General features: G+C 46.7%; 1 protein-coding gene across 6 annotated transcripts in view; it reads right to left on the bottom strand.

The window, feature by feature from the left end:
• The window catches only part of LOC143367423 (protein expanded), a 111,582-nt gene that overhangs the window by 4,546 nt on the left and 90,972 nt on the right, over positions 1 to 16,064 (bottom strand). For 5 of the 6 annotated variants that reach the window (XM_076809221.1, XM_076809223.1, XM_076809222.1 and 2 more), the window contains 6 exons: positions 10,970 to 11,049; positions 4,628 to 4,868; positions 2,771 to 3,046; positions 2,098 to 2,263; positions 1,638 to 1,946; positions 128 to 436 (listed from right to left, as the gene is read on the bottom strand). In XM_076809221.1, the coding sequence (XP_076665336.1) occupies positions 128 to 436; positions 1,638 to 1,946; positions 2,098 to 2,263; positions 2,771 to 3,046; positions 4,628 to 4,868; positions 10,970 to 11,049 (1,381 nt within the window). The remainder of the gene's footprint in view (positions 1 to 127; positions 437 to 1,637; positions 1,947 to 2,097; positions 2,264 to 2,770; positions 3,047 to 4,627; positions 4,869 to 10,969; positions 11,050 to 16,064) is intronic. The other variant, XM_076809226.1, reaches the window with a different exon arrangement.

Here is a 16,064-nt window from a genome sequence, read left to right as displayed (position 1 = left end):
GAGATTTTCGTGTGACCGGGCATGGCAGAAATAAGTTAGGCTTTGGGAAAATCTAGAGACCGTAACAGCTCTGTCCAGGTGAATCGTTCTCGCAGCAATATAAGGTGGTAGGCCCGTGGAATCTCACCTGCGTATTTGCCAGCCTTCTTGCACCTGTCGTATATGGCGCCAGGGAAGCTAGCAGTTTCGGACGAAACCGCTGAATTCTGTGCCGTATGCGAATAACCCAGTTCTAGACTGGACGTTGCCGAAGTGCGGCGCATTCGCGGCGGTCCACCAGCAGGTGCATTCACGACCACGACTGTGCTGCAGCTGCTGCTGCATTGTGAGCCCTCGGCCGCGGTCGCTGCGCTCGACGCCAATCTCAATGCAGCCGTCGTGGGTGTACTGTCCGCGCCGTCCACTTCTACAAATTGTTCGATTGTTTTAGAGCATCCTATACACAGTACAACAAATTCTGACTTTCTTTAGGACTTGTAACATTCAATCAGCCGTTTCATATAGGCTTTCCTGCCCTGAAAACGAATCCGCAACCCGTTTGTCGCCATCACCCTCAGTTTTTGAGAAAATCGATTTTGAAGAAAAAATGCAAGTTTTCAACTTTCAGCACCTTTTGTGTCGAAACGGTAATAGTTATTCGATTGTTCGTTGCGTCAAATTATTCTATGAACCCTCCCGAATACAACGATATAAGTTATTATTGCATTGCGGACATTTAAATATGTTTAAACAACGAGCAAAGGGAAAAGGACACCCGAAATGCACCAATTTTTGCAGATATCTTTCAATTTATTTCCAAAACTAAGGGTCTGGGACAAAATCTGACCATCCCACGCGATGCAGCAGACAGTGTTCCTTCGGAAAGCGTCAACAGAAGCGGTAAGTCTCGTTTTGTTTTCAATACAGAAGCGAAATAGTTTGGCAAAACGCGCGGAGCCGACAGTGGTAGTCAACGGCGCGGCGGCCGGCTTAGGTAGGTATCCACAGCCTCTCACAGTGCTACAATATTGTATTTGTTATTTATAAACTATTTAATAAAAAATTATTAACTATCGCATAATAAACTATGTACCTAATAAATTTTCTATAATTTCAGACTTTGATTTTTTGAATATGCAAGGTTTCAAAATCGATTTTCTCAAAAACTGAGGGTGATGGCGACAAACGGGTTGCGGATTCGTTTTCAGGACAGGAAAACCTATATGAAACGGCTATTGAATGTTACAAGTCCAATATGGCTGTTGTACTGTGATAATTACATTCACAACCCCCTCCCTCCCCTCGATTTTAATAACTTCACTCAGAAAAGCTGCTTCAACTATTTGCACTCCGTAAGCCCTCGCGCATACTGTCTTCCAATCCAGCTCTGAATTCGAACTACGAAACACAGAAGAATACAACCTCGGAGGTGATTTACATCATAAAGTTTCCTTTAGCCTCTAAATTCTGCGATTCAACTTATACACAACTGCGCGCAACAGAGTTATCCAGAGGGACTGATGGAACGCAATGCGATAGCCGAGTCCAGCCCGACACAGGAGTGCAAAGAGCTAACGAGCTTGTTAAATGCAGTGCGAGCAGCGTAATTGTAATTAATATTCTGTTAAATTCGATCCTGTCGGATCGAGCGTGCTTACCGTCTACGGCGGAGACCGGCGACGATGGCAAGGAGCGATCCTCGACGTCCCCGTTCGCTCCGTTCACAACGCCACACTGAACAACCGAGTGGGAAGTGTTTTCAGTAAGACGTGGCAGACATTCGGTCGAAGCGGGCGCCGTATCTGGCTCGTCCTCGCTGTGAACCCGGTCGCTGACAATTCCAGAAGTTGTGTTGGATGACGTGCTCGAGATAACAGAAATTCGTTGGTCACCCCGCGCCCCCCGTGCCGTTAGACTCAGCTTGCACCGTGCGGGATACATGTAGCAGTCGCGGAGTACCTTCCTCTCTGTTTTTCACACACCAGACATTCGTTCGATTAATTTCTCTGTCCTTCACGAAAGGCGTCATTTTATGCGGCAGAAACGACTGCGTCCATCATCGTTCCGTAATGGGACCTCTCCGCGATTCGCGGATAAGAATATACAGTCGAGGCTCACCTTCCTCTTCGCGCCTCTTCGCTTCGTTGACTCTAGGTGCTATGGCCATGGAGAACTGATGGGTGTCGCGACAGAGTCCCAGAAGGAGCTTGCTTTTGTCATCGCATCCGCTGTAGAGAGTGAGCTTGTCCGGCTGATCGACCGCGCGTATCTCGAACTTCTTGCGCTGTGCATGGGAAACCGAGCGGATCAGAACGAAATCCTTCCGACGCCGGACCACGGTTAACGGCAGGGTCCTCGAAAGTAGAGCAGTCCCAGTACTCGAACGACTGAGTTCGGTTCTATTTAATCGGCCAGCTCTACTCGGGGCGCCTGTGCTCGTTAACAGCAAGCATAAGGCTCGACAATTCAATTCCAGGATCGCGTCCAAGCTCGCGCGAAGGGAAACTAGCGGTTTGACTGGCGTCGGCGTGTTTCCTCGCCGAGGGACTATGCGCCCAGCGCGCGGAACACGCGTCGACGCTTTGACGACCGCTGTCGAGGCTTCGATTCTCCTTAAGAAGGCTACACCACCGAAGCATCTACGTTCCACTTACAATACCCCGCTTCGCTGGTCCGCAAAGGACCGACGAACAGCTGACAGGGAGGTTTGATGGAGAATGGCAACGAGCGCGTGTTCGCTGGAGAGCGCCCGGAATTGGAATCGTCGAGCGAGGGAGAGCTAAGGACTAACGTCGAAGCACAGTTTGCCGATGTTGTTCCAGGCGAAGACGCGCGGCGTCTCCTCCTCGGCGTATACTCGCACCCCGCGAGCACATATCGCGAGGAGTATGCGTCCTGGGCCAGCCTCGTTCTTGCTCCGTCGCAAGCGGTAGAGGTGAGCGTTGAGCGGCGCCTCCAGCAGCACCGCCTCCCGGATGTACTGCAGCTCTGCCTCCTCCCTGGACAGGCCACGGTTGCCCCTGTGCTGCGCCGCGAGCACAGCGAGCACATTCGACTCCAGGCACATCTAACACCAGCGATCATCGATTATGTTTAATCAGGCGGCCGACTACCGTTCCCGCTGAACCAAGAGGAGCTTTCAAACCGAGGGGGGGGGGGCATCGAACGGGCCGCGCGCGGCGGGAACGCTCTTGGTTTACGATCGGGGCATCGGCACGAGGAATAGGTCTGCATTCCACGGGGTGGATATCATTGGAAAACCGAGCAGCCAACAATTTATATTTATCGCGGTAATGATATACGCTCCCGGCATAATTGGAGGATCGGCTGCTGGAATGGGCTGGTCGGTTGGGCGTCTAACGCTTTCAACGCTGCAGCAGGCTGTGCTGGGTTAGGTGGGCTCGAGGTGGAAAGTGTCAAGGCAAGATGAGCGCACAGTGGTGGGTGAAAGAAAGTCTCACGCTTACGTTTCGATACGTGGGAGATACTTAAATTTTTACTATCGTTTGGAATTTCTTTCGGCCATTACTGTGCGTAGATTTGCGTTTAATAGAGGCTTTATTATTCTGTATGGGATGACTGGAAGTAGTGATGGGATCCGAAGAACTTCGAAGCGTTTCGAACCTATATTTTTATGACGAAAACTTCGAAGCACTTCGAACATGATTCTTGAATCTTGATAGGTTTTGAAAGTCTTGAATGTCTTGAAAGTCTTGAAAGTCTTGAAGGTCTTGATAAGTTTTGAAAGTCTTGAAAGTCTTGTAGGTTTTGAAAGTCTTGAAAGTCTTGAAAGTCTTGAAAGTCTTGAAGGTCTTGATAAGTTTTGAAAGTCTTGAAAGTCTTGAAAGTCTTGTAGGTTTTGAAAGTCTTGAAAGTCTTGAAAGTCTTGAAAGTCTTAAAAGTCTTGATAGGTTTTGAAAGTTTTGAAAGTCTTGAAAGTCTTGAAAGTCTTGAAAGTCTTGTAGGTTTTGAAAGTCTTGAAAGTCTTGAAAGTCTTGAAAGTCTTGAAAGTCTTGAAAGTCTTGAAAGTCTTGAAAGTCTTGATAGGTTTTGAAAGTCTTGAAAGTCCTGAAAGTCTTGAAAGTCTTGAAAGTCTTGAAAGTCTTGAAAGTCTTGAAAGTCTTGATAGGTTTTGAAAGTCTTGAAAGTCCTGAAAGTCTTGAAAGTCTTGAAAGTCTTGAAAGTCTTGATAGGTTTTGAAAGTCTTGAAAGTCTTGAAAATGAACATCTGGTTGCCAAAAACTAGCCAGGTTTGACCAGAGGGTTTCGCCAGGGTCGCGGTTTATGACTCTATTGTCCCGCGAGTCGGTGGTGGACGTACGTACGGGCCCGAAACCTACCAAGACTTTGAAGCAAGAGTTTCAAGACTTTGAAGCAAGAGTTTCAAGACTTTGAAGCAAGAGTTTCAAGACTTTCAAGACTTTCAAGACTTCCAAGACTTCCAAGACTTCCAAGACTTTCATGACCTATCAAGACTCAAGGCTTATCAAGACTTTCAAGAGTTTTAAGCTTCGAATTAGTCGCCTGATATACAAGACAGATTCGAAGTGCTTCGGATCCCATCACTAACTGGAAGCTGCGAGGGTTGCCGGTAGAGTTTGGGGCGCGCTTGTATGTTTTAGTTGGTATAGTTATAGATTGAACTTACGTGAGGCGGAAGGTAATCCGTGGGCTTGCAGTATCCCACAGATCCCGCGTGTGGCCTGTGCCGTTCTTCGGAGTAGTCGCCAAGATCGGCTTGTAGGGCAAGACCCGCGAGTGTGAGCAGAGGCGTAACGATGGATGGCTCGTGTAGGGGATGGTGAGGATGGAGGCTCTCCACCCCACCCCCATGCCTAACGACATTGTCCCGCAGTTGCAGGTAATAGTGGTGACGCGTCGTTTCATCACTGTAATCATCAAACCCAGATTTCTTCCATATCTTATGAAACTTTACAACATTATACCTTTCATCCCGCTCTCACATTTTATCCCACACCCCAAGACGCTTCTACACCCTGCCCCTGGAGCATCTAACTCCCTCTTACAGGCCCGATACCGGGTAAGGGGGAAGCTGCTTTAGGACGCTGAAGAAGGTGATTTTCGCGAATTTGTTTAACATGGGTGCATAAAGCAGATCTTTCCAGAAATTCAGGGGTATTTTAATATGTATTTGTACAGTACCAAGGAAAAATTTAATTGAGAAATTTCAATTTTATCGCTCCGAAGTTGATTAATCATTGATGCGCCTCGTCAATGGAATTGTGAAATGGCGGGAAAAATGAACAAAACAAACTAAAGTTTTTCTTAGTTTTCATGAACTTACATTGTCGATGAACTAAAAAAATTAGAAAAGAGTCTAAAATTGGAAAAATTGTGGGGCTTTAAAGGAAAAGTTACAGTTCTGAGTTACAGATTTTTATGCAAAAAAATACGGTCAACTTAACTTTTTCATAAATGGTTTTAGTTAATCGACGGTGGTCGGTCATTATTTAACTAAAATGTCCCGGGTAGAGTGGATCGGTCGAATAATTATTTTGCTATCTTTCCCGCCAACTTGAAAACTGTTTTGTGAAAAAACGCTTTAAAGTGTATCGATCAAACTTAAAGAATCGAAAATTTCGACCCACTAAACCCAGGTTCTCTCCTTAAAAGAACTGTAAAATCATCTTGTTTCGAGTACCAAGAAATTCCGAATAGCGTGGCTAATAACGGCACAAGTATGAATGACAAAATAAATTAAACGGAATTTAGAAATTTAAATATAATGGACCAATGTCCGTGGCGATTCAGTTACGTAAGAGCACGCCAATTTCACGAGGCGCGTCTCGGCTCGTCCAATGGAATGTCTTTATAAGAACGTCCACTGATCCCTGTGGATATAATAAAGGCCTCGAGTAACGCGTTGCGGTCGGCGGCGAAAAAAATTCGTCTCTATAGAAGGCAGCGTATTTAATTATTCACCCAGTCACGATACGATTCATTATAACGACGAGCGTGTCGGGAACACTTGCGAACCATTCACCCAGCTTCGTTCGATCCACGGTTCTCCACCCGCCAGCGATCTCTCCGCCGCGCCGTAGAGAGGAGGATCCGTTCGAGTAGCCGTGAGAAACATATCTCACGGAAATGGCAAGGATTATTATTATTATTAATTATGCAAATGGCCCTGCGCGATTCGCCGCGCTATCCGTTATACGAAGCGTAGGTATCGCTCGCGTGGCGCCTAGCACGCTGCCCAGCGTGCCGGCACGTTTCGCAAAAAGCATATTGGATATTCCTGAAACGTTTTGGTCGATCCTTATGAGGATACTCTATTCATTTACGTGGACGAAAAACTTTCGAATAAACGCGGCCCCGGCAACGGCTTCCCTCTAGAATTATACGACCGCCGCTTATAGCTCGTCCGATGGCGACTTTTGGAAACCACGGGCACATAGGTACGCTCGGTTCACTGATTTCTAAAGTCGTATTTTTATTTTTATCCCTTTTCTTCTTCCTCCGGACGAAAGGACGATAGAAAAGTGAAAGCTGATTCGACGCCTCGCGTTTGGTCACACCGTTGCGACACGCGTCACGTGCGGACGTTCCATTGGATACAGTTGTGAAATAGAAATATCTATTAGTAATTCGCCGAGCGATCGTCGCTGGCCGAGCGTGGTCCAATGTGACCGGGGGATGCTCGCCTACAAGGGAACATCCCGAACCCGGAAATACCGAGAAACTCTGAAACTTTGTGAATATGTAGGGAATTTCCTCCTCAGTGCAACGCAATTTTTGTCTTCTGCCCAAATTCACTCTAAGGAGGTGTAATTGACCGCTGAAAATCCGGTAATTTTCTGATTTTGTGGTATAACTCGTGAGCTGTAAAATAATTTTTTCACCAAACGATAGATCTAATTAAAAGAAGTAACATTTGTCTTGAAACCGTTTTCCTATCTCTTACAGTTCGCGAGTTGCAAAATAAAATCGAAAAATAGCCGAAATTTCAAGGGTTAATTCCACCCGCTTAGAGTGAATTTCGGCAGCGAACAAAAATTGCGTTGTAATCAGGAGGAAATCCCCTACGTATTCGCAAAGTTTCGGAATTTCTTGAATTTCTGGGTTCGGGATGTTCCCTTGTTAGTTGCGTTCAAAAACGATAGTGCCGGCAAAAAATATGAGCGTATTACTTTGTCCTTTTGCAGAGTTATATTTGTATCGCGGGCTTCTAAAAATAACTCGACTCATGGTTGTTATTAATCTTCCTCAAAGGGGCATAATGGAAGGGGCAAGAAAATGACGCAGCTCGCAAAAGCACGGGGCTTGAATGGCGGCGCAGGTTCCCTCCGAGTTATGTCGCAGATCCGCTTTTAGAAAACCGGGCATATCGCGAGGGGGACGTGCGTCGGTAGGCACATCGTCATCCGACATCGCGTAATGATAAATGACGGGTACTCCTACCTGTCGAGGCCAGCCGAGCTTCTCGCAAAGTCACGTTCGATACAGTTCGAGCGCACCGTGAATAACAATAGAAACTAACCCTATAAATCTGCGGAACGGCGTGCCGCCATTACGAGAGCGCATACTAAACGAGGGAGGTCGCGCTCCGCATTCTACCCTGGTAAATTCGCACAAAGAAGAGCAATGAAACGGGAGGAGCCATTCTACGATGAATCTGTAGCTCGGCGCGTTAGAAATGTAGATGCAAGATCAGATTAACGCTTTGAGCGACGCCAGGTTTTGAAAACTACCCCCTTAAATTTGCAAACGAACTTCGAACTTTGTTCGTTTGCAACGCGAACATTCGGGGATTGTCGGATTGTATGCTTTTCCATCAGGAAAGTCTGGGTAATCTTATAGGGGGTGTCCTTAAAATACGTAAGGCTTTTTGGGGTGGGAGAGGGTCGCGACTTTCTTACGCTTTCTTACAAGGGAGGGGGAGGGAGTGTGGTAGCGTCTTACGTAGTATTTTCTTAATCTAATCTTCGATATTTTCAATATGAGTAATTTAAGAGTAGGGGAGACCGGGGCTAGTTGATACGTTACTATGTTTTCATTTTTTTCATTTTTATTTGAATTAATTACTTAATTACAAATATGCCAAAATATACTTTGGTCCTTCCTCTTTAATATATAGTGAGCGAAAACTTGAGAAAATATATACCAAATGAATGAAAAAATGTTATTTGGACGATCAATTTGGATGTATCAAAAGTATCAAAACTATTTCCTTTTTCTCTATATAAATGAAAACAGTTAAAAAACGATTGTTAACGTCAAGGTACACAGGCGTACGCTGGATCGTAGTAAAGAATTGAACAACAAACTTCACATATCTCGCTGAAATGGAGCTACATACAATATATATACGGTGTCGAGATAATTCGTGTGTATCAACCTGCCACTGTATCAACTAGCCCCGGTCTCCCCTACCCTCCGGTCAGAACGCCTGACAAGTACGTGATTTTCATGAATTAAAAAACAGAAACTGAACAACGTACAGTAACAAAGCTTTTTGGACTTTATTACTACTTATTCGGAGAACAAGCAAAAGAACGATCGTTTGAATTTTATCAATTTTTGAATTAGATAGAGAGCATGTCGTAATGAAGTCCAAAATGCTTTTTTACTGTATGTTGTTCAGTTTATTTTTTTTTAATTCGTGAAAATCACGTAGTTTCCAAGCGTTTTGACCGGAGGGTACCCTTAAAAACGATTTTAAATGGCACACACGAAACCGAGTTGAATGAATTACATAAACCTCTGAAAGAATTTTAATCGCTGAAAAAAGAGCAATGTAAGGAACGGGGGGTTAAAATATAAAATCTTACAAACTCTAATATTTGGGGAGGCAGGGTGTAAAACGTCAAAACTACCTGTACGTAATTTAAGTACGTCCCCTAGCGATGCTCTCGCGAGGACTTAATGGAAGACATAGGAATTAAGATAAGCGATTGAATTAATATTAATTATAGTACAAAGCGATCTTTCAGCTCGCGTTGCTTTCAAGCTGAAAATTCAAGGACCACGCGCAGAGGCGCAAGTCCCTCGGCGTGGAAGCACGCCGGCGCCAGTGAAAGCGTTAAGCGATCGCCGTTCTCCCGGCTTCAGAATCGGTCTGCTCTTCAACTGCATTCTATTCTAAGCGCATTCTGATCTTGACACGCTCCGCGCCGTTACACCTTGGACGCAGCGGGCTTATCGCGTCACGGGCGCGCAATACTTATCGCGTTACATAACACTCCTAAGAGCGGAGAAGAGTTCCGCCACGGAGATACGTGCAATCATAATATCACGGGCGGGTATTCTCGGAATCGTCCGCGCGCATACAGATCGCCGCGAATTCCTGCGTCCAGCTGGCCTCGACGGGCGATGGCACCGCGCGACGCGTCGCGTCAGGCCCCGCGCGGGACCGCCGCGGAGGGGGGGGGGGGGAGTTGCGGTGGAAGCTTCCCCCTCCCCCCGCCCGATGGTAGGAAAAATGAAGCAGCCGAGGGATCGCGTCGGGTGTACCGCTGCCGGGCCCCGGCCGTGGGTCCTTTCACGAATTAAACCCTCGTCGACGCAGACGTGCGGCGAATGCGCCGCGGCCCCGATCTAAATCACCGGTTTCGGGTGGAAATCAGAAAGCAACTACGGGATCGGTATAATTACCGGGACGAGTGCTTTCATTTAATGCGCGCGGTCTATCTATCACGCGCCGCGTAATAATTTATAATTACAAGAGTAGGTAGCACTTAGCTACCGGACAGGAGTCCAGCTTTCGTTTCGTGAGGGACGATCCGACCCCGAGCCACCCTTCGAGTCGTCCTTCGCCCCCTCCACCCCCCCTCGTTCTCTATCCCCCTTCATCCGTCCACCTCTTGCCACCCTTCGACCGCCCAATACGCGCGCGGTAAAGGTCGGATCTCCTACCTGCGATTGGTCGCTGCGACTGGTCGCAGCGATTTCACCCAGCGACTGGCCCTAGGCTGAATCTCCTTACCTGCGACTAAGTAAATTGCCACGGTGGGACAGAATCCCAAGAAACAAGGATACGAGGCAGAATTCAAAAGTTGTGGGAGGATTATGTGTTTTTATATATCTCCGGGAACTTCCGAGCGAATTTCTTTTTTATAGGATTTTAATCAGCTTCGATGCACCAGTATACTGCGACCGGTCGCTGCGACCAGTCGCAGGTAGGAGATCCCACCTTAACACTGTCGAGCACTCCGTGCCTCCGGTATCTCCCTCGCTCCCGCCAGCCCCCCAACTTGTTTCTCCGACTGTCTCTGCCCCCTCGAGGCCCAGGGCGAGCCGGGGAACCCTTATAATCGCGATACACCGCGCCCGGCTAGGAGAAAAGGGGCAAAACAGAGGCGGCCCGGTGGGGGCACGGGGGTTCGGACAGTTTCGGGCCAGATACGGTGGCACCGGGGCAGTATTTGAAGCGGAACGCTAATTACTCCGATTAATTCTGCAATCCATTTGGGGGCCACGTCCGATGGAGGGGGGGCGTCCTCGACTAATTTAGCTTCCTACGAGAGGCCAGCCTCTTTCGAGTGAATAATTTGTCAGCCGGTGGACTCGATCCGACTACCGGAGTTTTTATTCGCGCGTACGATTCGATCGCGGATTCGCCCCCCTTTGCCGGCTACAGCGCCCGGAGGGCACGGGCTGATCGACGCGCGATAGAGGGGACCGACGCGGATGATAGCGACGTTGGGGGAGCATAAATTATATTATAATTCGAAACAGTTAATAAGGAGATTTGTGGATTCTTGCAGAAGCGCCTGGATTTTATCGTTGCGATAATTATTAAAGTTAGTTCTTTACGTCAGTGGTGTACTTATATGTTGTTAGAATACTGGCACACGTTGGGAAATGTAGAGCGGTGGCGAGAAGAAAGTTTCAAAGTCAGATTTTTACCGCGTCTGCGTAAGAAACTTGACACCTGGCCTATCTTTCTAATGGAAGTGTCTTATTTCTGTTACCATTCAGAGTTTAAGCTTTCTTCCCACCACTACTGCGAGCTGCGAGTATGGCTTACCTTAAGAGTAACGGCGTGTCGACGTAGTAGCGGACACGAAAGTAGAGGACAAAGGCTGGACGTCCGCTGCTGTCTAGGCCCTGGAAACGAGAGGAAATAATTGAAGACATGTAGCATCGAAACGAAGGAATTAAAAGTGATTAGCAAAGTCACTAGGATTATATGATTCAGCAGCCGTTTGATTTTGCTCGCGCTACAGCTTTGCCGATAGTGTGAGATGCCTTCTTCCCATCGATCCTCGTCGTTCTAGGCCAGCGTTTCCCAATTAAATTTCGCCGCGGGACCCTCCCGAACTCGCTAAAATTTGGCGGAAGTAATGGTAAGTCAGCGCGAACAGGGACGCCTGTGTTGTTTAAAATGTGTTTCTCGTTGAGTAACTTACAGTATTTTAAAATTGAAATTCTGTTATGAGATAACTTATCGCGGAACACCAATTGGGAAACGCTGTTCTAGGCTATCGATTAGTCAACTGGAAGAGCAATTTTTAATCGATTAGCTAATCCCAAGGACAGGCCAGGTAGAATTCTCCCATTCCCTACTCCACATTCTTTCCTGTTGGGATGCTTGGTTCTCCCCAGAAGGTTACTTTGCTCTCTTTAAAAATAATCCACGAACGCAGGAATAGTGAATAATAGTACCTTTACACACGGCAGACTGTAATCAGTGCTCGAATGAATAAAACATTCATACTTCTCCTCAAACATTATACTTGTCCGTCGATACTTAACCCTTGGACGGCTGGGAGATCGATCACGCGTCGCACAGAGAGTCAATCACCGCATAATTTCATTCATATGCACCTCAGAATAAATTCGTATATTAAACTCTGCTATCGCTGTGATCTCGAATCCCTATCTTGTCCAAGAATTTAGGTGCAGTTTAATATTTAGAATGCATTCGCCGAGCGACGTTTTCTAAAACCGCTCCCTAGATCGTAGCCTGAACACTGACTTAACGCTTTGAGTAGCAGAAACGATGTGCAGAATACAAGCATAGTTGGACATTAATTAAATGAAAGATTTTTTAAATAACGGATCGAATAAAAGTTACGATAACAGAAAATATTGTGTAATCAGCTAGACAATTACATTTTAATCGTAATTTGTAATTAGATTACATTTTGCCCAACTCTGGGCTGGAGGTACATATTATGTAACCCCTTCGATCGAAACTTTTCCCATCTCTGGCTGCAAGTCCCTCGGCGTAGAAACGCGCCGACGCCGCGCGAGCTATTAAAGAACAATTTCAACATCCGTCTGTTTACCGCGATATCAGATCGAGCATATCCTGCCTCTCACACCCCTCGTTGGACGTGTCCTCAAGGATCGAAGAACAATGAGCTGTTTTGATTATCGAATTGTTCTCCGCCGAACTAGAACAAGCGACGCGACGCGTCGCGGCGATCAACTAAATCGAACAAAGCCGCCGATCATATTCTTCCTTTGTTGCATCGATAACGCTCGATATATCACGGCTCGTTGTCCTCCACGTTTCTATTAACAATCGCGCTCATTGAAAGCCACGACGTCGCACGGGCCCATAAATCTTCGCCACCCTTGATCCAACTAGCGGCGAGGCATTCCTCGGCGAAGTTCGGCAGGCCGGCCGCCGCGAGCTACCGCGACGAGGGGGAAAAACCGCCGAGGCAACGTGGGCGAAACCACCAAACCGTGAATACGCCCACGCGCGCCACGGCCCACGCGCTCCCAAGCACGGTAGCTACACGCGTTCTCGTCGTGAATCGGGATTAAATTCGACCGTAGGATCTCCGGTTCGATTCGTGAAACTCGAGACCGGCAAGATTCGTGGATCGATAACCAGACATCTGTTGTGGCACGGCGAGACCCGGCGTGGCGACTTTTTAATATATTTCGTAGTTCGCTGTCGGCGTTATCCCGATTAAAAGGGGATCGCCGAGGAGTGGACGAGGCCGCGCGGAAAACCTGGCTAAGCAACGAGCAACAGAGCCGGCTTAACTCTCGGACATCGGGACGGTTCGGGCGATCACGCGGATGTTCTTTTGCTTAGAGCGGTAGAGAAGTGATTTCTTCATCTCTAAGTTTTCCTTACTATCGTTACGATCGGTAACTTTGCGCTTGGGTCCAAAAAGACACATGAGAGGGTTATTCAGGGCTGTGGCGCACTGAGAATTTAATCTTCGGGGAGCCGAGTTGAAGGGATACAAATATACTTTGCAAAGATGCGAGCTTCGGGTACCAAAGTGGCGTAGTCACAGTTACCGTCATGTTCCTTCGTTACGGAGCAGTCCGACCTGGAGGAGCCTCCGAAACGGTGACGCAACCTCGCGAAGGCACCACGTTAGCCGCGAAATAAAAATATCCGTGCGTAGTTAACGCGACTCGGTAACCGCGATCCGCCGAACCGGATTGTTATTCGGGAACGCCACCGCGCACAGAGAGCATCGATCTAACCCTAATTTTCCTTCATCCACTCCCACGACACCCGATCCATCACAACGATAGGCTTCTGTCCCATCTAAATTTGGCAATCAGGAGGATTCCGTGGGCCCCGCCGATAGAAATTAGAAGACGCGAACGGGGGCCCACTTTTCGGGCGTGTGTACGGAATGGCCGATACATCATCGGACAGAGACAGATGAAAAAAAGAGGAGAGAGAAACGTGGGGGAAGGGAGGACGCCGAGGGGACAGAGGACGAGCATGGGGCAGATGAAGGACGAAGATAAAGGGCGAGGGGGGACACGCGGGGGACCAATAACGAAGCCCACTCCAAATTCGGTAGCCGAAAATTAAACCGAGAAGGGTTTCTCGGTTATGTCTAGACCTAGACCCTCCGGTCAAATCGTAGCAAATTATACCGTCGGCTCCATCCGCATATTTTACGAACCATAAATATTAATCCACCTCGGTGTATGCCTCCCCCCTGCCCCCTCGCCGCATCTGCTGCCCGTCCACTCTCAGCTCCTTCATCCTTCTCTGTCGACGATCTCGGATGGCCCGCGGGTACAGTCGCCGCTAAAATCGAGAGTCCAGGACAAACGCCCCGGGATTTGCATACGCGGACGACATAAACCTGCTAAATAGCAGCGTGCCCTGCTACCTATGCTATCGGGGCGTAGACAACCCCGTCGGAGGATATTAAAAGAGCAGGTGTAGCTTGTGCTGGTGGCTGGGCGATTGGAATTATTCGTCTAGTAAATTTAAATAAACGTAAGTTCCCTTTGAAATTATTTGAGCTTCCTGTGTGAAAGTAGGCACTTTGGGGTCCAAGCTCCAAGCTATCTCGCTTCTTATCGCTTAAGGGGAGGTTCCGGTCTAAAAGTCGATGCTTTTTTTTATTTCATTTTTCGAATGTTCAACATTTTAGGAATAATACATGTTTAGAAGGATTTTTTTAAATTCGTAAAACTCTCGAAGTTATAGGCATTTGAGTAGCGGCAAATGCATGCGCAACAACCGGCCACTCGGCGCCCACGTAAAACTTTAAACGCGTTTTTCTCGAAACACTGTTCTCAAAACGGTGGGACCTGTATTTCCAAAAGTTATTATCCGATTCGACTGAAACTTTTTTTATTTTGAAGAATATACTTCTGGCTAGGGGGGGATACCAGAAAAAAATACAAAAATTGAAAATTTATAATTTTCGAAGCCGTTGAAAGGGTGACAAATATAGGGAAAAAGTGATTTCAAACTTCAAGTGTCGTTATTTTCTTTAAAAATGTCATTTTGTATTTTTTTCTGGCCTCCCCCCTAGCCAGAAGTATATTCTTAAAAATAAAAAAAGTTTCAGTCGAATCGGATAATAACTTTTGGGGATACAGGTCCCCCCACCAATTTTGATCAATTTTTTAACGCCTTGACTTTAACGACTCCCCAGTGCCGTCTGCAATGATTAATTATAAAACAAAAACATATTTCTATAGCTTAAGACATCCTTAATACAGTGCAACAAGTCCCATTAAATTATATACAGTAGTTTTCCTTTAATTAATTCCTAAAGATCACCTATTTTTGAGGGAGGCTCTATACCGAAAGATCCCCTTAAGGGGTTTAAATAGTGCAATAAATAGTGAAACCGAATTTTGAATTTATGTGCGTAGCTGGGAATCAATATAACCGTGGTCGTGTAATTTAATTTATTTTAATAAATTAATTTAATTTTAGACGAACCACTGACTTATTATCTTCTCCTGCCTCACCTTGGCTACGCCCATATTACCAAGTACAAAGATACGCTACATTCCTGTCCGAAAATATCTTGAAAATATCGCTTCATTAGCGATTTCGTAAGTTCCCTGAAACTGGACCAACAGCGTTCAGTTTCTGAATTCCGCGACTACTGGTTCCCAATCTAAAGTGCGGGCAGCCTCTAAAAAATTGGACATGAGTCGTGGAGCGGCAGGAATGGAGCGGGGCTGCTGTTCGAAACGAGTATGGATATGGTCTGTTTCAGAGCGTGTTGTAACGTTTTAGCAGGAGTAACGGGCGATATAACAGACAGCGCGGAATTGACGGCGTGCTCGCGTCAACGCGGGTCCAGTGGCATCTCGGGGATATATTGTTGATGTTGACTACTGCCGTTACTTGGCGCCTGGCGTGTTGCCACTTTGTGAGGGCCATCGGGGAGAACGGTAATCGGCCACTTATAGGTCTTTCTACACCGTGCTCCGCTGGGGCAGTGCGCGTGTACACGCACCAATAAATCTTGCCCATTAGTAAGCGACGCTATACATCACCTCGCACCCGCCGTTTCAAAAACAATATCTCATTCGTTTTTTTTTTCTTTTTCGCGCGACACGCCGGCGAATACTCCAAGCTACTAATATCTTCCGAATTGCAAAGTAATCCTATACGACCGAAGGTAATTACGACGCTATTTAGAGAGCCCGAGACCACCGAGTGTATTTATCGCGCGAAGCCTCTTAAAGGTCATGCGCGATGTAATAATTGAGGAGTTAATAGAACGATAAATCATGTGGCAAAAGTGAAATTTTTTCAGCAAAACCGTTCCATTTTCAACAAAATTAATTTTTTAAAAAAGTTTTTAATATTTTGTAGTGCATACAATGATTTCTTTAAACAGGCGAGATATGTAACTTTCTAACAAAAAAAAAAC

This window comes from Andrena cerasifolii, chromosome 3 (genome assembly GCF_050908995.1).
Source record: "Andrena cerasifolii isolate SP2316 chromosome 3, iyAndCera1_principal, whole genome shotgun sequence".
NCBI lineage: Eukaryota > Metazoa > Arthropoda > Insecta > Hymenoptera > Andrenidae > Andrena > Andrena cerasifolii.
The sequence above is the reverse complement of the archived record's forward strand: the minus strand, read 5'-3'. Positions and strand labels throughout refer to the sequence as shown.